Consider the following 24,748-nt stretch of genomic DNA (forward strand, 5'->3'; position numbering starts at 1 on the left):
TCCCGTTACGGATCAACACCATGAGTAGAGCGCCACCACGAAAATGATACACCGCTTTTGTTTTTATTTCGCTTCGGTTTAGTAACGTTGCTCACAGCAACTGTGAGGTCATCGTATATGGCAATAGGCAATAGGCAATCGACGGGTGACGCTCGACTATGCCATATCCTAATGCTTACAGACTGGAAAACCAGTTTATTTGTGAACGTCGTGGACATTTTTGACTAGCTAGTTTTTTGAAGTAATAAAACGTCTGAGTGGCCCGAGTACTTAGTAGACGCGATAAGGTCATAGCATTTGTTATCAGTTCTTTTTTTTTCGTTAGTGTTTTGGAGGCGATCAGAACAACGCCCTCCCTCGACGATATTAGACGTCCATGTACTGACGTTTCTCAGTGATGACAGTTGACAAACTATTTGTGACAGATTATTCAAACACAATACAGACGTAGACATGGATTACTTTTCGATTCTAAACGTCGATTAAGATGACCATTCTGCGCATGGCATGCGAACTAATTTCCAGAAGTTGCAGTGAGGTGAACAGTATACTGTTATCAGCATCTATCACTGAAATGATTGCTTCTCAGCTTCATAGCTTTTGTAGTTTCTTTTGGCATAGCCACTATAAAAAGTATTGGGTATTATAAATAAGATACAACTCGAATGATCGTTTGTGATCATGTTAGAAAGAGCTGAAATGAGCAACTTGAACGTATTCACTTTTTTCAACATACTAGTTAGTAGTACATATGGTAGATTTTCGCATTTTAAAATGGTAAGTCTACGCTTTCAGAGTCTTAGTAGTCGATCGTGTTGGCTTCCGGCGACAAGGTCAAATTGTCATCGTCCATCAACGGTGTTATATATATATACCTACACTCGATTAATCCGGTATGTTTGGTATGAACGTATCGATTTTTTTTAAAGGCCGAAGTGCTGCATAAGCACTGCCACCTGAGACACAATCAACACTTGTCGTAGTTCAATCTGATTAAAATCCGATGTAGATGTCGACTAATGAACGATTAGCCGACATCTACATCGGATTTTTAACAGATTGGTCTCAGTTGCAACGAACTCGTAACCTTACAACATGACTAAGATATTTCGATCGCATGACACGATTTTGTAATCGAGAAGAGGTGATGAAATATTTTAAAACTTGAATTAATAACAAACACCATTGTAGAATGCATATGTTTGCGAGTCTTTGGTTGATCTTGGTGAGTTTTCTGCATAATCTACACTTATCGCGACTTTTTTTTCCATATATTACAGAGCCTCATCTTGAGTGTGGTTAAGTGTCGAGAACTTGAAGGTATTTATTGTCAGTTTGTGATGTGAGACCTCGTTTATTTGGCAGATATAACCCAAATATGGTTAAGTTTAACCTCTCCTTCTGCTATGTAAACTAAAACATTGATTTCTTGTCAAATTCGCAACTCTGTCAACTCTGATAAATGATTAAATTATCCACATCGAACTTTGTCCTGTAAATGTTGGAATTTATCAGTGTCTATATACGTGTATTATACAGGTACTAGCAGTGCCTTGTACCGTTCAAGTATCGCAAGTTCTAAGCACCTGTTAATCCTGACTTTTTATACGTGAAAATGTTTCTATGGTTACATTAGCTTGCTATAATTGTCAAAATTTAACCTTTGAAAGTCAAACAGTTAACACCCCCACAAACAGACGGAAGACATATACTCCAAAATTGTTAGCACTGTTGACAATTACCTGGTTACGGGCGTGACAGAGCAGGCTTTAAACAATTCTTTATCGATCCACTGTAGGCAGGTCAAAATCACGCCTTTTTATATACTACTAACAACGAACTAAATATGTAGATTGTGTTATTGTCACAGTGTAATACAGGTGTGATAAGTCAACAATTGGCTGGAGAATATTTTCTGGTGGATTTCGTCGCTTTGTGTTTCTCATACTGTACATTTGCAGACATTTATATATATATATCAAAGTGAGTCTCGGTTGACTTGCTTCTTTAAAATTCTTAAAAAATTCCACAGTATACACAGTGAAGTTTTACGGATTACTTTAGGGCGCCTCGGTCCTGACTCATGTAAGGTATACTTTACAAACACTACAAGATAATGACCCCGTTCGGAAGAATCAAAAGGTCGAGAAACAAAGAATATTCACTTGTATGAAAATTACGACCATTTGATAGACTAAGTAAACCATGAAAAGGATTACGAAATGTAAACCGACCGCGAATGTGAAAAGGCAGTAGACCGTAAATGGTTGTGCCTCGGGGCACTCTAAACATACCACGGAGGAAATTAGACCATAAAATCGTGTTCTACGAGCAATTAGAAATTTAGAACCGCTCTAATGATATTATTCCGTGTAGCATAATGGATGACTTCAGGGGATTTTGTCAACACATACCAAAATTCTTTGTCGAGATTCTTTCAACCTTAAAATCGAGCACGATAGTCATCCGTCAGGAGGAACAACTAGTAGTTAGAGTACACGTTGGACATAAGTTTATTTTTGGAGAGAAATCTTATTTACTGGTCGCTATATTTTTAAAGTTTCGGACGGTAAACATGGACCCAACTGTCTCCGAGAGTACAATGTCTTCCTTGTTGGGTGTCATGCCTAAAACGTGACGGAATCAACATTCAAATGTTGCACTGACTCAAACCGAATCGGCGTCTGCAATTTCATAAATGTTTAGCTGTATCAACATTTAAACAAAGTAATTCACATATCCAATCTCATACTATAATGACTGTATGTAGTGTAGGGATTAACATATCCTTGAGTATTACGTGTAATTCGCTACGAAGACCCTGACTGTGTTTTTATATAAACGTGAGTGTCAATTTTTACACATATAAATTATTAATTTTAATGTGGTTGAAAGAATAGTAACATTGAAAATATGACTAAATGCAGGTGATTCAGTGACTGTAAGATACGTCGTGTCGTTCAGCCCTAGCCAGCTTTCTGAGGCGGCATAACATGACGTATCTTAGACTAGGGGAAAATGATGCCCAATTGTAGACATTTCTACCTCCTTTCCCTTATGTGAACAATAAACACATACGGGAAAAGGATATATGTGGGAATGTCTAAAATTGGACATCTGCAAGTCTGATCATGTGTATGGAATGGGAATATGAGAATGGGTGTAGGACGTATGTATGGAGTATGGGATTCCTTCTTTGGGGGGAAAAATCATCAAAATGAATCAACAATATTACGGAGTGAACAAATAAGCAAGAAAAACAAAAGATTTTAAAAAATAATGTAGATTGTTTGTTTCTATGGCAAATTTGACAAAGACTGTGTATTCCACTTTTATAAATACTGGAACTTGTTTATCTCGGAATGGGTTACTGGTATCGGTGATTGAGTTACTGCAACAACGACTCTAACTTGAAAAGACACAAAGGATATACTATAGTATATCGACCTTAACGACAGGTGTAACCAAACCCTCATGAATGTTTGGACACTAACTATTACTAAATGGAAGGCAATTGTGTACTCGTAAGAACAAAACTTAACTAATTACCTGTAATTTGAAGTAAAAAATTGAGTCTGCTGGACTAATATGAACCTTATATTCGTCTGTTGCGTTGTGATGTTTAACAGACACAGGGTCGCCTCGGTTATTACGAATTGTGCCTCGAGCAAACCAGTCACATTACATTAGTGACTGCCTCATTCCTAAGATGTCGGACTCGGTTCAAGTACTGCGCCAATATTTCATACAGTTCCTTCACTCCAAATTCATGCCCTTGGCTAAAATCATTGGTCAACTTTATTGACTCCAAGTCCACCAGATAATCGATTGATCGAACCTTGGTTGCCAGTTGATAAGATGTCCAAAATCACACATGTACGGCAACTCACAAATGTGGCTGTATGGACGTATGTGTGTTTGTTTGTTGAATTCCGACACGGGATTTCCGTAACCGTGGCATACAGTTGTAGGTACCACCACAGTCAGGTCGTACACGCTCTTCGGGAGTCCGATCGAATTCGTTAACAAAAGCAACGTAGATATTTCACGGTTGTGAAGTTACTGACGTAAGGTGCTTTTTAAACGTCGTATTTACGGTATTGTAAGGTAACTGAGACACCTACGATAAAGTTACATCAACACAAACACGGTTGGTAAGGAACAATAGCGTTGTATTGTCCCCCCTTCAATCGCCTTGCTCAGGTCTCCGTGACGGTTTGGGATGTTTTCTTAACAATGAAATTTCATCACCAGTAAACACATCGAAAAGTAGAACGAACTGTTCATGTTCAAGATGGATAGGTAGAAAATTATTTTGAAGTGGATTTAGTTTCTGTTATGTTTATCGCCGTGTCTGACGTGGACTTTCACCGAGGGGCACCATTGGTCATGCATGTACTATCTGATTTCGGTAAAACGACCAGCGTGAGACATGTTTCAACAAACCCAACTGAGAGTGCTTTTTCTAACTTTGGCATATCATGAGACATTTTATCATTAAACCGAACTCGACAACTGGGTTCAATAGTTCATAGTACAGTAGTCAGCTGATGGACCTCTCAGAGTATGCATCAAAATTAACAAAATTGATACTGGAGAAAGTACGAATTTAAAGTCTGTTGCTATCACCCCACCCCAACCCCCCCCCCCCACACCTCACCCCATCCCATCCACCCAAAGATACAAATACCACAAACAACAGTGACCCGTCCATTGTCTATGCGAGTACATAACAGGTGTTCATCTCACCTGGACACAGAAGAGCGCCCGCAACATGAAGATTGAAAAACTCGGGTTCTGCATTGGTGAATGATTAATATTGGTTTTAGTAAAATTACTCCACAGATACGTGCTACATGCGAGGATGAAATCGTCATTGATTCGCGATTAAAATCGATAAAACTTCTTGTGTTCAAGTAGGTAGCATACACAGTACTTCTGAGATAATTGTTACTATATAATATTATGTACTTGCGGTATAGAATCGGAGAGACTTGTGTTATATTTCAAGACATTGGCAATATAAAACCGTGACCGTAAAATGAAAGCTGCAAGCTGCATAGATATTTCCCACAGTCGTACTGTGGAGTTCCTGTGAATGGGAACATGAGGGAAATGAGTGGGCAATTCAACTTGGCCAACCTTCCTGAAGGTGTATTCGTCTTCCGATTTCTATTCCCTTTAAAGTCACGCTTCATCGATATAGTTCATTGATACACAACACAAATCTTCATATTGTAGGTAAGAGTAATATAGCACTTAATCATCACGTGACGTAAACCGCGAATAATTGACAGAAAAGGACAATTTTCAGTACAGTATGTGACCTAATTATGCGATTGGGAACTTGAGTGACATCTTGCACAAGACAAAGGTCACCTTTAAAGAAAGGTCAAGGTTAAATAGGAAATATCGATTTATTTCCCCTCTTTTTTACTGGTATTACTGAAATGCAACTACCTCTGGTAGTTCGAGTTACTGAGTGCATTATTCTCCGTAGAAATCATTGGCTGTATCTCCATCAAAGAGATTTGGTTAACAAGAACTACTTCTGTCATGAATATTCAGTCCGTCGAACAGAACAACCGGTCATTAAAAGTGACACGTGCACATATAGGCGTGACGTAACTTTTATAAAGTAACTTTTAACCTTCACTCTAACTCTGCCGCCGCAAGCACAACAACAAACGGGTAAACATTCACACTATAAACTCTGGTGTAGGATATGGTATATAAAAGTAGAAGTCATAGAATAGAATAGAATGGGGGCGCGCGACGTGACCCGTAATGCAATCAGGCCGAAGTTAGCTGCGTTCCAACAGCCGATATCACACTACACCAACGTACTTTCAACAATGTCACTTTCAATTAACAATGCATAGAGGAAAAACACATGCTGAAAATGTGAAATATATACTTATTTAATGTACTCCATTTCAATTTTAAATGTCCATTTCATTTTAACCACATGTTTACACATTGACAAAGAACGACTTTTGGTCATCAGTGACGCTTCAGCCTCCATCTATATGATAGTAGCGTCACTGTATAACATGACCACAGTCGTCCCTCTATCAACACCGTGACATAACGCAAGGATGTCGTGCTTTACTTGTAACCTATGGCTAGATGTTGTAGGTTGACGTTTAAGCCGTTTGTACGTATCATGGCAGCCGAGCGAACACAATCGTAGCTCTTTGTGTTATAGCTATTACGACTAGGAAATATACATTTTATTCTAATTATACGTAATTCCTTAGATGAAATATGTTACCGTGTCGATTACACTTTGTATAATGGTCACGTCCTGAAAGTCACCCTTTCAAGGTCGAGTACCTAGACGTGACCATGACATTATCCGCCTTGGAAAATAAACCCTGTGATAATATTGTTGTTCGTTAGTCTGTGTAGTTTTCTCGACATTCGATACTATTTACTTTCAGTTGGACGGTTTAGTTGGTACAGAAAAAACAAACTATCAAGTTCCACATTGTTGTGAACAAAATCTTGGTTGAAGGCTGTATTTTTTCGAACAATATAAATCTAGTTTGTGTACAGGATATATGCATATCATTAGATATAGCTACAGTGTTACTTACTTGTTTATTTACAATCCTCACAAAAGTGACCTGTGTTCCTTGCAATGTAACCATGGTAACCGTTCACATAGAAATGTCACATCACTTTATATCGGACATACTGTGTCAGCGCATTCAAATTACACAATACACTTGCTTTTGCCAAACAAGGAATTTGAGGGGTTGATTAAAAAATCCCGATAAATTACTGTAATGAAATGTGTGCATATACCATCTTAACTAAACCAGTACACCGGCAATCTTCTCTACTTGGCCTACATACCGCCCTCATCGACGAGAAATCATACGCTGTCGTTTTCCACAAATACATACATCTAGATCTGTTAGTAGTAGTATTCCGTTTAAGTTTATTTACCGCATGCAGCCACGGTACACTTTCGCTCAAACGCACTAAATTATGGCAGCTCATGTAAGAGAACCTGAAAATTATTGAGCTTTGTTTTAAAGTTTTCTTTTTGTTTGAATTCTCAATGTTTTTAATTTGTTTCCTTATAAACTGCAATCACTCCTTCCATCAAAGTACATTGTATGACCATCAGTTATCACATATCATCATCATCATCATGGTTTGTTTGTATTGTTTGTTTGTTTGTTTGTTTGTTTGTTTGTTTGTTTGTTTGTTTGTTTGCATTGCATTGTGTTCACATACTTCTGCATGAAATCTCACACCACTGCAAACAATCTTGTGGTCTGAGATGAAATTTCTCTTTTAGGGTCTGCAGTATGTTTGTGTCTTTTCGCTATATACGTATCATTGTTTATTTGTCCATAGACCCTCCACGTGTAGGGTCTATGATATGTCTGTCCATTCTATGACGTTTCTCTGTTGACTTTTAGAGTTCGCCAGCGACCTTGTGTCCACGTTGCCGAACTGCTGTCGTCGGTGTCTACACATGCGCATATATCTCTGTGCACGCGAAACAATTTGCCGTTTCACTTAAAAAACTGATTGTAGGGAACGCCCAATATTACTCCGCTAGGGAGGGCGATGTTTACTATTATCATGATTATATTTTATTGTATGCGCGCGTTCTGTATGTGCATTGTACATGCTGGCTATTTTTAGGAATACGACAAAATATAGTCTACATCTGAATACAGACTAACTCACTCACTCGCGCGCAAACACACACACACACACACACACACACACACAAATATATATATATATATATATATATATATATATATATATATATATATATATATATATATATATATATATATATATATATATATATATATATATATATATATATATATATATATACACACACACCATGAACGTGTAACCTTACACTACCTAACTTACCAGTCTTTGTTCCATTAGCTTTTCAAAGTCATACACCGTGAACCTCAACCTTCTGGATGACGACGTGCCCCTAACGCTGATGCTGTGTCTTCTAGCCGATGCCGATCCAGGCAAGTCCGTCGTTCCTTCTGACATCGGAAGTCTGAATATCGATATTGATGACCTTCTGCTGGTGCTTGTAACACTCCGACCGTCATCACTGACAACAGAAGACCTTCGTGACATGTACCCAACCGAGCTACGCCTTCTTGACAACTCTCTAGTCGGTTTTTCAATCAGCGGGGTAGATTTTACATCCATCTGTTTTTCGGTCACTAGTTGTTCTTCAGATCGCAGCTCGGTTCTTTTGTTCTCGGTTGTCACATCCTCCTTTATAAACTTAGTAGAAACTAGTCTATCATCTTGCCTTGCAGATGCATATTCATTACTTTTTGCATGTGATCTGAAAGAGTCTATGTCTGCGATGGCCTTTGCGAGGTATTTTCTTTGACCTGCTCTGCTTTTAGAAGCCCCTGAAATTTTCTCCCAGGAGTGCCGAAGCAAAGTTCCCTTGCCTCCAACAGAAAGGTTGATTTTGCAAGCCGAGGTGTAGATATCTGAGTCGCTTTTGCACCTGCGTAATGTGGAGATCTGATGGGTACTCGAGAAGTCGTTTGACAATTTCATTTTCCGGGTGATGTTTGGAGATGAGAGAGCAGAGTTTGGCTTTTCTCCTCTTTGGTTGGTAGGTGATCCTATAGGGCTATCATATCTTTGCCTTAGAATTTGCAGGGATCTGTTTGCAGACTGAGGATTTGGGGATATTTGAAACCTCGGGGTGGTTACAGTATTAACTCTGAGGCAAGATTTGATGGGATATGGTGTCGAACATCGACTTGTGCCATGTTTCCTTTCTCGGCCACTCCGTCCCGACTGTTTCCGACTCGGAACACGTTGAAAACGCACTTTCTGTTCGGATGTCAACACTATTGAAGATGGGAAGGGAAATTCTATGTCAGGGTCAAGTCCGAGTCGCAGGAGTCTGTCTCTTCTATCCTCATCCACTGCAGGATTATCATCACGATCGGTGTTGATATGAGTGGTGGCAACTTTTCTGATCTTTGGGACTGGCCTTGGGGGTGGGCTCTCAATATCGGCCTTTTCTGTAATACTTTCAACCCGGCTTTCAATCTCCTCTTTTCCCTTGGCTTCTTCCTGGGCCTGAAGCTTTGAGACGAGTAGAATGGCATCTGTAGCACCTTGGTAGTTCTCCGGGCGTCCATATTCCTCAAAGACTTTGGCGTCGATTATAGGCTGATAAAAATTCTCAGATACCGAACTCCTTCGACGAATGCCAGACATGTTGATATCGAAGTCAGCCTGGCTACATTGGTGTCAGAAAACCCCAAGTGGTGGACATTCCAAGTTGTTTCATTGGTCTCATACGTAAATTAGTATTCAATCTGTGGATATAAAAAAATGGCAGATGTTACACCTAGCCACGGAAAGACAATATGTAAAGTTAGAATAATGTACATTTGGAGTATCTATATCCTTAACTAAGCCCGTAATTGAGTACTGTTCGTACTGATCAGATATACTAGACGTATTTTTTGAATACTGCAGCCGGATGACTCAAAATCAATATAGAGAAATATTTCCCAATGATTACGTTGGCATATATCCACATGACATAAACAAACATCATAGTTTTACACCACACGCAAACCAAGTTGAACACATTCAAACACAACAATATGGGATACCGTGGTCATACATCACGATAACTCACTTGTACTGCAATTATATACTTGAAATATGAGTCAAAACGTTCAAAATCGTAAGTACTCTTCCCGATTGTTCATTAATTATACCTGCGCAGGTGTAATTATTATCACCACAGTATTTTTTTTCTTCATTCAGCCGTAAACTACTTGTGACCTAAATGTTGTGTCATTTTTCGCCTTCTAAGTGACAAGACTCCCTAAGTCATTCATATTTTCCTAGACAGACACGTCCGAATAACAATTCAAAAAGTTAGAACTTCCATTTTATTCAGCCCTTGTACAATAATCAATCTAGGAAATATATACTTTCGATAACAATAACCATTGGTTGAGTTGTTAGAAAGTTCAAGGTTACGAGGTAAATATTGGAATGATATTTTGACAGTCGGATTAAAACCAAAAGTTCAATGTAAATGGAAGTTTAGAATGACATGCAACATATATCATTATTGAATGTTGTGACACTGCCTCAACATACTGATAGGTGACACATTTACAGATTTTAAACATTACAACTTAATTCCATGACTAAGTCATGTATCTATGTATCTATTGGCCCTGAACTCGAGGCACCGTATAAGCTTACTGCATGTATGTGCATTGCCACTTTGAAATTTAAACTTGTTTTCAGGTGAACGTTTTTACTGATATTGAATCCATGTTGATTCCCTATTGTGTTTAAATATTCGGTATTTATTCGTTGTGATGGATTATGTGGTCATGACCTAACCAAACAGTGGACTTCGAATCAGTTTATTGTTCAGTATCAACTCCATAAATATACCTCAAAGTGACATATAATGTTACCAAATTGAACTACCTTCATTTTATAAAGTATTTGTTTCCTCTCAGACTAGAACTCTTTCAGGGAAGTTCATGGTTTTTGAATGAAATATGTTATTTTGGTCGTTTACCTCACAAGAAGGTACTTTAAAATTGGAATATCACGAGTAAATATGAACAAAAGTAAAAACACTTTTTACTAGTATTGAAAGAATGAAAACTGTATATCCTGCGAGATATTGTAGATCATTGCATCATATTTGAACAAAACTGTCCTTTAAGGCTTTCATTTACAACGCTCTATTAAATTACCGGATGGTTTTTCACTAAGTACCTGATGTCTTTCATTCTCTCAATTTTCAAGCATTTACTACACTTATAACCTTTACGCATGAATACGCCAAACAGAAGCGTAAAGAAGTCACCAGCTAGATGAACGATAAACTCTGTTAGCAGGTTGGGATATCATAGTTTCATCAATACTAAATTAAGCGCAATACGTTTGTTCGCATGCTCCTAATGAAATCATACCTGGTGGCTGGATTCACCAGGACGTCAGTGGATATAGCCAGACAGCACACTATACAACATACAATAATAATTTGTTGTCATGGTTACTGAATAATGTAGTCATTGATTAAACTTTTTCTCGCCAAAAAAAAGGTCGCCTTAATGTGGCGTGTCGATTAAACTATCTTCACTACTGCGAAGGGTCAGAAAAGATTTACAAAAGACAAATGTACAGATAAAGAGAAACACAAATTAGGGAAATGGGAACATGAACATCTTACCGAGATCCATAGAAACAAGTATTTAGGATTATTATATGTCGATTTGTTACCTGCAATGTCCTGTGTTATGACAGTGGTGATTTAAAGCCAGGTTCATTGATATTGACTTTGAAATGTTAAAAGTTCAAATCAAATAGAACATTCACAACTCACCCGCTCCCACCCCTCACACATACACATACACATTACCGTTACATTGCAATGGCAGTCAGTTGACTTAAAACGAAACGTCGTCTGACTCAACTAAAATCTTACTTACATTGCAACATTTTGTCGTCTGGTTTGACGAATCAACACACTATATGCCAACTAGTATCTTCTCATCATTTAGCGTAACAAATCTCTAACACACATTGATAAATTTTCTCGACGTGAGCTACCGTTATCTTAGCACATTGTCGCCAAACCACCATACATTGTACACAACGTATACTTTGGCATGTCAATGTACTGAAATGGAACAAGTGTACACGCACATTTCAATTTTTGTCTTGGCAGACGATAAGATGTAGCAATGTTTAGTAAAATGTTGGTTGAACTAGAAAATAAAATGTAGCAATGTTGGTAAGATTTTTTTTTTATCGAAGCAGGTGATAAATTCCTTCCATTGTATACTACATAGTCTAGTTTCTACACATTATCGTTACTACATTACAATATATTGACGGACAAAACCAAACAATCAGCTTATAATATTTGTTTGTATAGTGAAAGTTTGATGCATGGGAAAATACTGTACTGTAGTGTACTGTACTGTAGTGTACTGTAGTGTAGTGTACTGTACTATACTGTACTGTACTGTACTGCACTGTACTGTACTGTACTGTACTGTACTGTACTTGTACTTGTACTGTTCCTGACTGTACTGTACTGTACTGCACTGCACTGTACTGCACTGTTCCTGACTGTATTGTACTGTACTGTACTGTACTGTACTGTACTGTACTGTACTGTACTGTATGATGTATTTTATGTAATATTTGCCTACAGCTAGAGGAGACCGTCATAAAAGTTTAACTATGTCCACACAACAAAATGTGGAAACACAATATTTATCAAAAACAGGGTGAGATTTTTAGACAAGCACTTTACAACAGCTCTTCAGGTGATTGTTCTCAATGACAACACAGTCTAGTATATCGTTGGTGTCTTGTGGCATATACCAGTAGGGTGAACAAAGGAGTTAAAAAACACAATATACCGGTAAATAGGATTAAATAACTGTGCATTTGCGTTGTTCTTGACCAAACAATACCAGCGAAATACGACAACAAAACACTCTGAAAAACCTCGACCAGCATCCAATTACCTGTAACATAGCGACATTCACACCAGCCAGTGTTTGAGAACACGACGAATCGATATATAATATGTCATGGCGTTTGACAACATTGTTACTGAGTATGGTGAGTGTGTAACCTACCACGTAATACTACTCTCAGACCACACTAAGAAAGACACAAGAAAAGATCAACAGAAGCATTAAAATCAAGTAAATTCTAAACGGAAAAGTGAAAAAAAAGTCGACGACCCGCTGGTATGATACTTCAACAGTGTAGAGGAAATGCGTTGTAAACAGCTTTTTAAAACAGGCTAGAGATAGAGGAGAGTGCAAGCAAACAGTTATATGCACAGACAAATTTAAAGTATAACTGAAGGCAACGTGTCGTGAAAACACGATTTCGTGTTTTGACAAAACCAAGCAACCAATGAATGTACAAAAGCTGCAACGTTGCCATTACTAGTGAAACTCACATCGACGAATACTAATATTGAGATGTGATATAATATAGAAGCCAGGTGATCTGAAAGAAAATGGCGCCTGAATTGTTACATTTTGTCGGCTGACTTGACAAAAAATCTAACTAAAACTGCTGCATTTCATCGTCTGACAAACCAAATGACCCAAATCGTTAGAGTTTCTGTTCATGAGTTACCACACATACATGTATATTAGTAGATTGTTGCCAGACACAAAAGAAGCTTGAAAAAAAGAATACGTTGTTTCATTGTGTGTTATTTTAACTACAATCTACTAGCTCAATAAAATGTAGCCATTTTTATGAGACTTTTGTCGAGTCAGACTATAAAATGTAGCAATATCAATAAGATTGTTTGTCTCGGCAGACGACATTCTGTTTCTGGTTAACTGGATTCTACTGTAATATGTAACATGTATAGACGAACACATGTACTAGAAATGACGATAAACTTATACCTCATTTGGACAGTAGACAACGTGATGTACTTACGAAGTCCTATTACTGCAATCAAATCACGTGTGATGTTTATCCTAACCCCCCAATCGATACCAGAGAAGCGTCAATGTAACTAATTTCTACTCCAACAATGATTTATAGTTACAAACAGTTCCTAATCAAGTAGTTATCGGTGCAAATATATTATGTTGATCCACTTTCCAACAACCTGTAGACGATACTGTCCCATTTAGTTTGCACACGTCATCATGGTATGTCGTTGGTCAACTGACTTGGTGTTCATGGCCACGTTCATGTTGTCTCCAACGAACAGAGCTATGAAGCCCGAAAACCAATCATTTAGGCTAGTATAGCACACGAGACATGGTATTTTGATGCGTTAAGTTTTTATCACCTGTATCACAAAATAATCGTCACAAGCAGACACCTGCACTTAGAACAGAGATAATAGCAACCGCATCTTACTATTAATCAAAACAGATGTTTAAGAGTTCGAGGTTTCTCAATTTGGTTTTGTTTGTCATATACAAAAAAGAAGAGAATGCAAAAGCAAACATATAGCAGTTTGGAGAGCATTCCGTAGCGTGATTATTTTAGAAGTCATGTCATGTTCTGTATGACTGACAACTCTTGAACTCTGATATCCACATCATCGCGATTGTATCACTCACCTCAGAACCTGAATTCAAACGGTTGGCAAGGTAGGCGAGCAAATAAACAATTTGAACACATGTATACTTTGACAAGATGATTTTAAAACTTTTATGCTTTTGTTGTTCTTTATGTTGTACACCCATGTCAGTGATTTTGATGACACTATACTTGAAGTAGAAATAGTGCTACAAGCCTTCGGGTTTTTAAAAATAAAGCTAAAATTAAAGTATATCGATTTTCTTTATCGATAGAGTGACTCCAATTAACTTTATAGAATTTTCCACTTATTTGATAAGATTATGACCATTTAACAATTTAGAACGGTCCAAAACAAGCCAAGCTAATCTTTATGCGGGTGTCCAAGTTTACACCTGGTATGAGCTCGATGAAAGGTCAAGGAAGGTCAACACAGACAGGCAAAAATCGATAACTGCCAACGGACATTAACACAGTCGGACGTTGTTATGTGAAAATTTATAATGAAGATTGATTGAAAATACCTATGCTTCCATCCATCATAGACCGAGGGAACCAAATTATTGGACAAACTATTCTTACAAAAGAAATAAATGAACACACATTTCAAAAAGACCTACTTCTAACAAGTATATTTGTAAAGTTTTATGATAAGCAAAAAAGATATACGCTTATACATGTATGCGTTACTTAGAACAAATCAGTTAGAAAGAAGGCCTTAGTGAGCTCATGTTATGACTCGTCAACAACTAGATCACATCACATCACATCACATTACACCACACCACACCACACCACACCACATCACGTACACCACATCACATCACATCACATCACATTACAGACACCAATTCTGAAACAATATTCACAACCACATTATACTGTACAGATCTATTTGAATGCTATTTCCTTACATAAATCTTGTGCTCCCAATACACTGCAGCAATTGTCTTCGTTTACTCTAACAATTAATTGTAATACAGTTCCTATGAGCAGGAATTCTATCGTTTCGCTATAGTGCATCACTAATTTCTTTAAGAACGACATACATACATACATACATACATACATACGTACGTCCGTCCGTACACACACACACACACAAGCGCGCGCGCACACACACACACACACACACACACACACACACACACACACACACACACACACACACACACACAGACACACACACAGTTTAACTGCATTTTACTCCTATTACATTAACATAAAAATCTCTCTTACCACATGTTGTTATCCCTCTCTCCCCTCAAAAATCAACCTTGCCCAAACTCTTATTGCTAAAAATTTAAACCTGGCGAAAGAGACTGTCGCGTGGTGATTAAAAAGTAGGTGGCTGGACCATGGTGTGTGTCCCGACGTGACCTTTAGAAGAGCAAGGTACATACAGTGGGTCGTTGTTGACTCATTTCTATGGTATCGTTGAAGGTTTCATGATACTTACTGTCCGGGGCTGACGTGTAAACTTCAAGATAGTGTACAACAACCCAATATATAGTCGCTTGACGACGTTACTCGTGCCTTCAACGGTGTCGTTGTTGTGGTCGCAATCAAAATATAAATAGAGGAATGTAACACGTTGACCGACTGCACGTACCGGTTACTGTGCGATATTAAATCACCAGGGGATCACTACTATAACATTACGATGGAAGTTAATATCGATTTGTTGAGGTTAATTGATAGCTGTACTGCAGACAAGGAAAACTGTGGTGTGATGAGAGAATAACATATAATATAACTCTATAGTAATAATAAACCAATAAAGCAAACAAATACAAAACCACATAGAAATATTATAGGCTATTAATAATAATATTTCACACCATTCCTCTCCTAAAAGGCACATGTCAAGTACATTCAAAAACGATAACTCCGCTGTAAGCAGTAAACCATCAACATAGGAACATAGGAATTACGCCCTCAATTTTAAACATAGAATAAACCCAAACATTTGATTCCAGTGTGAAAAATAAAGGTGACGGATTTTCTTTGGTGTTCTTCATGTTGCTAGAATAGTTTGTAGTTTTAATATGGCCTTTTTGTGTCACTGAGTTTCACTATCGAAGTGTATCTACGCGTGGATGGTCAATGAAATTCACACAAAAGAACAGATTCATGTGTTTGTAGAGGAGGGGGTGATACCAGACCACATTTTCATTACAGCATTAAACAGATATGACATTGTCAACGTCTAGATTTATCACTGTCTTTTCACAAGTATTGGCAATCATGATAATTGTAAGTTAATAACGAGCAATAAGCTGATTTAGCCAATGGTATTCAGTCCGATACGCCAGCGCTGTTATACAAGGCGGACATAGTTAATAATCAAAGACATTGCTAAACCATCGTTAATTGCAAAGACTGCTATAAGCTTGGCAATATTATACTCACAATGGTTCCACATTTCTTATACTGTTCTTTTTTTCACGTTTATGAAGTTAAATGGCAAGATAGTATCTTTCTGTGTAAATCGATTTTATACCCAAATAAAAGTTTACATGAATTATATAAGGGCAATTCCTAAAGGGACAATTTCAGAGCGTTGTTGCATACTAGGCTCTCACTTCCCCGCCCTCAAAAATATGGCAATTACCATGATCACGTAATGTGTGACTTGATATTCCAAGATGGGTGATAGTATGGGTTTTTTGTGGCCATCAGCCCACTGCCTAACAGAACAAAACATCATGGAATTTTAGTACTCATGCACTTATTGCTACAAATCTTCCAATTTTATTCTTTCTTTCTTTCTTTCTTTCTTTCTTTCTTTCTTTCTTTCTTTCTTTCTTTCTTTCTTTCTCTCTTTCTTTCTTTATCTCCCTCTATATGTGTAAGTCTAAATATGTCGCCGTCTGTCTCTTCACCTCCCTCTCTTCCTCTGTATCTGACCCTCACTCTCAGTGTATTAATTATGTCTGGCTGCGAATTTCTTTGAGCGAGCGATGATCTAAGATAGTTCCCTAGCTCACCTCGTAGAACAAGTTTCATTACCGTACAAAGCGTTTTATCACCTTTAATAGTTATCCACCATAATACTCATTGTTTCGCTCGATCTATAAAATCACGACTTCACTAGGGACTATAAGTATTAATTAGATTTAACAATGCTAGGATTTTGTCCTCTCTGGAATTACAGAAACACATAAATAAATAAGAAGTTAGTTGATTTTCTTCTTTTTTTTTGCATAAAAAGATTTGAAGATACAAATATACCACATCTGCTAACACTGTCATCCGTTCTATAGTAACACTGGGTTCATTGCCGGTTATGGTGACATCTGCGCAAAACGTGTCTATTGTTTGACGTGTTGATCGTCAACTGCCTTAAGTATTCTATTTTAGACGGCAAGAATTTATGTGAAACCCTCCTTACAGAGCCCTTACATATAATTTTATGCGTTACAAGTGGTACGTTGACTGGGCGTATGACAACAAAAACATAAAACACGTGCACGAGAACAGAATCTCGGTTGTGGGGACGACGACGTACACACTCTATCGTCGCTTAGTAAATGACGTTCTGATTTGAAATAATTCTGCTCTCTGGCAACACCTAAGGAACGATGGTAACTAAATGACCAATTCAGCTGGATTGGTATATATCTAGTCCTACTCGTGAAAAACTCTGTTGTTCGTTTATTGTTTCTCACTTTATTTTAAGGCCACAGAAACTGTCAAAATATAAAGCTTAAAACCTCCTTCAACATTTAGCAAAATGTAACCATGATTAATAATACGAGGCATGTGTAAATACATGTCTGGGTCTCATGGTGCAAGACAAGGATTCTTTTTTAGTTGAATATTCATTAAAACTCAGACCACTAGATGGTTTGAGTTTGAAGTAAAACCTTTCGAGGTGAGTTTGGGACTAATGATATAGCATCAATGTCTAAACAACTATAATATTTTTTATGTGCACCCTGTTATTATTAGCTAGATTACCCCTACACTTTCGAATTTCTAGGCAAACCATTTCCATTAAAGGTATATAAGCTTAGGTTTTAAGCAAGTTTTACCCGAGAGAAAATAATTACAATTGCCGACATCAGACCGTGGACGAATAGAACCTGTTCCAAACAGGAAAAGTAAACAACTGGATTAGATTAATAACACTTGGCACAGCATGTAGGAAGTACAGACTTGATTTGTATTACATTCCATCATTTGATAAGAAAAGTTGAATGGCCACTTTACACAATAGTTCGTGTTCACAAACAAATTTCCAGTTCCCCTGGCATTTCATATACACATAAAGAGGCCATAAAACTGTTCTCATCAAAGGATGACGTGTCCTGCTTGTAACATGTTCAGTTTTTTCACGGTCTGATGTCGCCAGTTGTACATAAAACCTTGATTACACTGTTCTAGTACAATGCTAATTTATATATATATATATATATATATATATATATATATATATATATATATATATATATATATATATATATATATATATATATATATATCATTAATGACATAAAAAGTCTAATCACGATCGATGGCACAATTACGAGTTTCCTCAACGTTTTGTGTGATAAATTATATATAAACTTATAATCTCACAACAAAATCAATGTTAAGTTTTACGTCATAATGCTCCGAGTATGATTGCAATGACTAATACAAATACGAGCAGCAGGTGAATATGTAGTCCGCGGAATCATACGAGAAGCATTATGACGTAAAACTAACAGTAATTTTGTGGTGGGATTATATATAATTAATGTATCATGCCCGAATACATGTATATTTTGAGTTCTGCCAATAACAAATGGTGATTGCCAATGCTTGAGTTAGTAGAATAATGCAAACCCTTTTACTAAGCAGAAACAATTATCCCCAAACAAACAAACGTACAAACTCAGATTGTGTGTCCCTTTAATCACCATTAGTTATAATTAGGAGCATATACATTCAATATTATATGGCAGGTAAATAGTGAGCTATCAAACAATAGCTGACATCACTACTCAGACGTAAATACATAGGAATGAGAAAATGGGGTATTTATTTACCATTTTGAACAAAGCAACTTTACTAAGTTTTCCTAATTGAAATATGGAAGAAAAACGCATTTCAATCCATGTTTGTTATTGAAATCAATAAATTGTAAAAATTAAAAAATACACGTAAAAAGTGCATGCAATGATTTGTACATAACTGGGTAATGACAAGTAATCACCATATCACATCTAGTCTGCGCATGTATCTATCGCTTAACTAGATATTGAAACGTCACCATGTATAAATAGTTTGTTTACAAATCATTTCCTGTAGGTACAATAACAAACTGTTTACGTACTTTTTATTTGTAATTCATTGAGTTACAAACATGTACACAGACTTGACCATTGTTGTTTCACATTTTTGGAAGGCTGTTTTACAAATTAAGAATCCAACTATTTTACCCATTTCTCATCCATATGGCCATTTTAATGTTAAGATAGAATACACCTCGCCAGACAGTAACGACAGTATCAACACACACCCAGACACACATACACAAACACACACACACACACACACACACACACACACACACATATATATATATATATATATATATATGTATATATATATATATATATATATATATATATATATATATATATATATATATATATATATATATATATATATATATATATATATATACATATGACGTGTATATATGAAAATAATAGTGATAAATAAATTAGGACTATTTCACATTCTCGGTAAAGGGCTGAGAATTATAGTATCCCATAGCAACCACGGCTATGTTTGTTATGATTCAGCAAGGAAGTCATAACTGAATAAGGTAAACTAGTTTGTTTTTATAGAACTAAGAACCCCGAGTTATGACGTCATCAGTTTGACTGGAGTAAAGTTAAAATCAACATCTGTAAAAATGTCATACTCATTACTATGACGTACAGAGGTCACAGCAGACCAAGTTAAGAGTCGTAAAATGCTGAAATAATACAAAAATGACGTCATATGTATAGAATGACATCACTATCAAATACGATATACATCTTACTAGATTCTAACTTCAAACTGTTTTATCTGGCAAAAAATGTGTGCGACAAAACTTTGCGGCTGGTTTGTGGCTATTAATTACTTTGTTATTTCAAATCTGTCAACATGCGAAATAACTTAAAGTAAAAATAAATCTTTTAAAAACACATTAACATATTTTCAAGTAATCTCTGCCCCCATTATGTTATTTGAGTTTTATTAGGTCGAGGACATAGACGCCAGTCCGCACTTAAAATGTCACGTATGTCAGCCAATGTGAACACCTGAGTTGTTGATATAACTGGTGTATTAGTGATATTTGGTTTTCGTTCCGCGTTCCTGGTAAACAAGTGGTTGTCAAGGCAAAATGGCAGATTCTCAACCAGACAGTGTAATTTTAAATAAGTTTACACCTTTGTTTAAAAAATCTTGTTATTGAAGATCAAGTTCAAGAATGGATTACTAAGTTTATGCTATACAGATGCTATACGTAAAAGTTAAAGGAGCGAATAGTGACCGTGGTAGTGGACACTGTCAAAGTGACGGCCATAGGATGAGGATCTGATATTTATTTCGGATTTGTAATTTTACAAAACAACTTTATCATGGCTTTCTACTTGAAAAATCAATGTGAAATAACATATGACAAATCCTTGTAACTCAATACATTGCAAAAGATTAATAAACATGCATATGTGCAATGTTTGTTGTTGTACGTACAATAACAATGTACAATAACAAACTTTTTATGCATTTGTAGGGTTTTTTTTACAATGTATTGAGTTTCGAACACAGACTTTGTCAATGTTGTTTCATATTGATTATTCAAGTAGGGAGCCATGATAAAATTGTTTTATAAATTAAAAATACAAAATAAATATCCAGTTCTGATCTATGGCCACATTAAGGTAGAATGCGCCCCAAGTACACGTTTCCCTGAAAATCAAGGTTCTTGAACTCTCTCCAACCTTTGCCATTGGGCTTTTGAAAATAATGAAATAAATGTTTGAGTTTACCATCCTGTGTTTCTAAGAAGGAAATCATTAATCTTTTATTTCTCTATACTCAGTATTCGGCGGCCTTTCCACCAATTTTATATCACTTTGCCATAAAACAGTTTTTACTCCCATATTTTAAACCAAATCCAAACTAATCCTTCATTGTCCACCGTCTTGAATTCTTAGATTGAATTAAATCAAATTAGTATCCCATTACACTCTTGAGTACTTGGTAAGAAGATTGTCATCTGGTATCGTAATTTTATGATAGATATTGGTGAACTTTTGAGATGATTTGTTCTCTGTCATGTTCCTAAAATCTGCATAAATGATAATTTTTTTTCTTTTCTAGACTTGAGGGTTAGCATGCTCCCCATGTAGTGAGTAAAGCAAGTTGTGTTGTCTTATATTTATAATATTGAAATGTGTAACTACTGAAAATTATCAAATCTATAAAAAAAAAAAAATCCTATACTACGACGTTTTCATGTAGGCCTTGGCCGTTTTTTTCTTCTGATTTCTCTTTGGTCGCACGTCGATGACTGTCAAGGCACCTGTATCAATACACTCCGTATTTTATGGATGTTATTTGTCAATTCTTAACAAAAACAAAACGACATTTAAACAAACAAACAAACAAACACGCTGGAGAGAGTAGAACCAAGAACATAGCAATGGTTGATGGTTAGATTTCATGCAATATGCAAACTACTAACAGTAAACTCATAGTATCGTTATGGGATACATATCAGTTGAACTGATGTATGTCATAAAGGTTTGTAAGCTTACATACATGTGACGTGACCCGTGGACCTTGGTAGTGAAGAAAAACTTGAATGGTGAAATAAAAAGCGGGACACAAAGTATATCAACTATCAACAATATTAAGAGCAATTTGTAAGTGCTTCACCATGACAACAAATCGGTATCGAATGTCCGAGGCTTTGGGTCTGCTTTATACCATGGATACGATGCAATGTATAATATTGGTTGTTATGGTGTGTATCGTCAAATCAGTTCGCACTGACTGCTCTAGTTCGGCTTCAAATGGTTGTCTTTTACAAACATTCCGCAATTTCAGATAAAATATTTCATAAAATCATTCAAGAACGAATTAGGAGTTATCAAAAGTTTTCATGTGTTTTGAAATACTTATTTCGTGGTTTCATCACGTCCGACACTTTGGAATATAAATGTACAACTTAGTTCACTCGAGGTTACTCTGAATGCATATCGACTTTCGCGATGACATCAACAGTGATTTTGCATGGAGGATACCGTAATATAGTATTTAGACGTCTACTGCGACAACGGTTATGTGCATGACCGTGTACTACCGGTGCAATCGTTCACATGTTTTACAATGCGATACCACAGACAGAGAGACGACAATGACAATGATGGGTAGATCTGTAGACAGACAGACAGACAGACAGACAGACAGACAGACAGACAGAAGGAAAAAAAGTGGAATATATGTGGTCTTCAATTGCAAGAGGATTATCTGAATGTATATAGGCTCTCATGCTTAGAATCGTCTGAAAAAAATTCTTGGTTTGTTGAAGTCGTACTGTGTCCTATTTCAGTGATTGCTCTCGTGTAATAATTATACAAAGCATTACCTACCGGACAACAATACAACACGTGCATGTATATATATAAATGCGCTTTACCGATGATTCCCGCGTTGTTTAGGAAACAATACTGCCGGTAGACAATACACAGGTACAAACTGCACAGTGCATGTAGATAGCTCCGATCGAATCAAAATGACTTGTTACATAAAATCATTGGTTTTTATCCGTCGACTTGAGTGGATGACCCCTGCATTTTAGTACGAGTGTTAACTGGCTACTAGAAATCGTAATTGCATATTAAGCATTCCACGGGTACGGTAACAAAGCTTCGATGGATTGACTCTGTCCAGATTATCATTGCCAAGCAATCAAACGGCACTTGCGTGACAAGGTAGTAGAAAATAGCCGCGGCTTACCTCGATCCTGTTATTGATGACTCCTTGACCGTTAAGGGCAGACACGATCAGTCAATTCTTTTCTTTTCTTCTGTCAGTACCCTTAGACTCTAAAAACACAATATGATCCGTTGAAAACTTACCTGAGAACTGGCAACGATATGAGGACCGTGACTCCTCTAAAAGTTTGTCGCAGGGCAGTTTTGTTTGTCATACACTTCAGGAAAGCCGGGGTTATACGAGGTGAGATGCCTAGCTACGCGAAACCCTCGGCGTCATGGCCATCCGAATAGACATAATTACTCGTCTCGTTAGTAACGAGGTGTCCGTATGATAACGGTGGCAAAACTCCAAGAAACAAAACTCGTGATGTAGGACCCTTCGTGTGCTTGTGTCTCCTAATATTACCGTGTGTACGACTACACCCTTGGGGACGTTTATTTAACGAAGGTTTTGAAGAATTGCAGTGTTCCGTTGGCTAACCTCAAAATATTGAGTCGAAGTATGTGGCGTGACATGACGAGGGTTTTACGCGGAGAATGAATGCACAAAGCTCGCTGCAGCCGAATGTTTGTACTCGTTTATATACAAGGTATAAAGTTTTGTGTGTTGGACTCAAATATGTAAGCTATCTACTTGTTAAAGAAAACAATAAATAAATAAATAAATGGAATGTATTTGATGTACTGAACCGTGGTATTGCTCGTAAGAGTCTCACAGGAATCAACAGGTGTTTTCACTACATTCTTGCTACGACATCTAACATTACCTTGACCGTTAGGGAGCCATCAGAAATTACAAGAGGGACCTGGGGAAATCAGGCTCGAGCTGTTGCGTAAAATATGACCCTCCCCCGATTCCGTCGCGCTAAAAAGTTACCCTCTCTCATTTTCCTTTCTCCAAAACATGACCCTCCCCTGTTTTGAAGTATTTTAAAAACATGGTTTAAATGCTGTCAGACATGGAAAATGACACTAGTCCCAGAATGAATGGTTTAAAGGAATTAATCCCACCGCTGCCACCACGTTGAAAGTTTTAAAGACATTGGCTATTTCCCAACTACAACCACAGTAGTGAATTTGTGTGAAATCATCACTATATTAACCAAGACCTGTGTTTGGACCCCATTGGGTAAGCTGAAGGCCAGAACATTAACTCTCAAACACTAGATGGACACACTCAATATTATTGGGACCGATGTCAACATCTCAAAAACATTATCCCTAATATCTTACCCAACCATTCCCGTTTTACACCCATGAGAACTACTGTGACTTCTCACCTCACATAACACCTTCCAATTAATTCACTATATGGTTGTCAGCAGCGATTTGACTGACATGGTCTGATATTACGGTACCTAACCCTAACACTAACCCAACCCTAACTCTATCCCTAAGCGATCGATGTGGCAGCAATGGGATCACACCCCCCCCCCCCGGCGAAATTTAATAGATAAAAAAACATAATGAGTCAAAGTAAAATGCCTATGTGACCCTCCCCTTATCCCATTTTCTAAAATATGATGATATGGGAATAGAGTATACTAGTTTATTGCTAGAATTGTGATTGTCCAACCTATGATGAAATACAATAATCCTTCCTATTATAAAATTTGTAAACAACTGACTTTGTTCTATTGCAGTGTATGATGGGA

At 37.0% G+C, this 24,748-nt stretch overlaps 1 protein-coding gene across 5 annotated transcripts in view; it reads right to left on the reverse strand.

The window, feature by feature from the left end:
• The window catches only part of LOC144438603 (uncharacterized), a 50,596-nt gene extending 27,383 nt beyond the window's left edge, over positions 1-23,213 (reverse strand). For 3 of the 5 annotated variants that reach the window (XR_013481071.1, XM_078127700.1, XM_078127697.1), the window contains exons 1-2: positions 22,746-22,878; positions 7,912-9,353 (exon numbers count right to left, since the gene is read on the reverse strand). Coding sequence is in view for 4 of the 5 variants with exons in the window: in XM_078127700.1 (XP_077983826.1) it covers positions 7,912-9,252 (1,341 nt within the window). In the remaining variant the exon portion in view is untranslated. Of the gene's footprint in view, positions 1-7,911; positions 9,354-10,991; positions 11,041-22,745; positions 22,879-23,112 lie in introns of those variants that run through there. The other 2 variants (XM_078127698.1, XM_078127699.1) reach the window with 2 other exon arrangements.
• Between the last annotated feature and the right edge of the window lie 1,535 nt (positions 23,214-24,748).

The sequence above is a fragment of the Glandiceps talaboti genome, chromosome 8 (genome assembly GCF_964340395.1).
Source record: "Glandiceps talaboti chromosome 8, keGlaTala1.1, whole genome shotgun sequence".
Taxonomy (NCBI): Eukaryota; Metazoa; Hemichordata; class Enteropneusta; family Spengelidae; genus Glandiceps; species Glandiceps talaboti.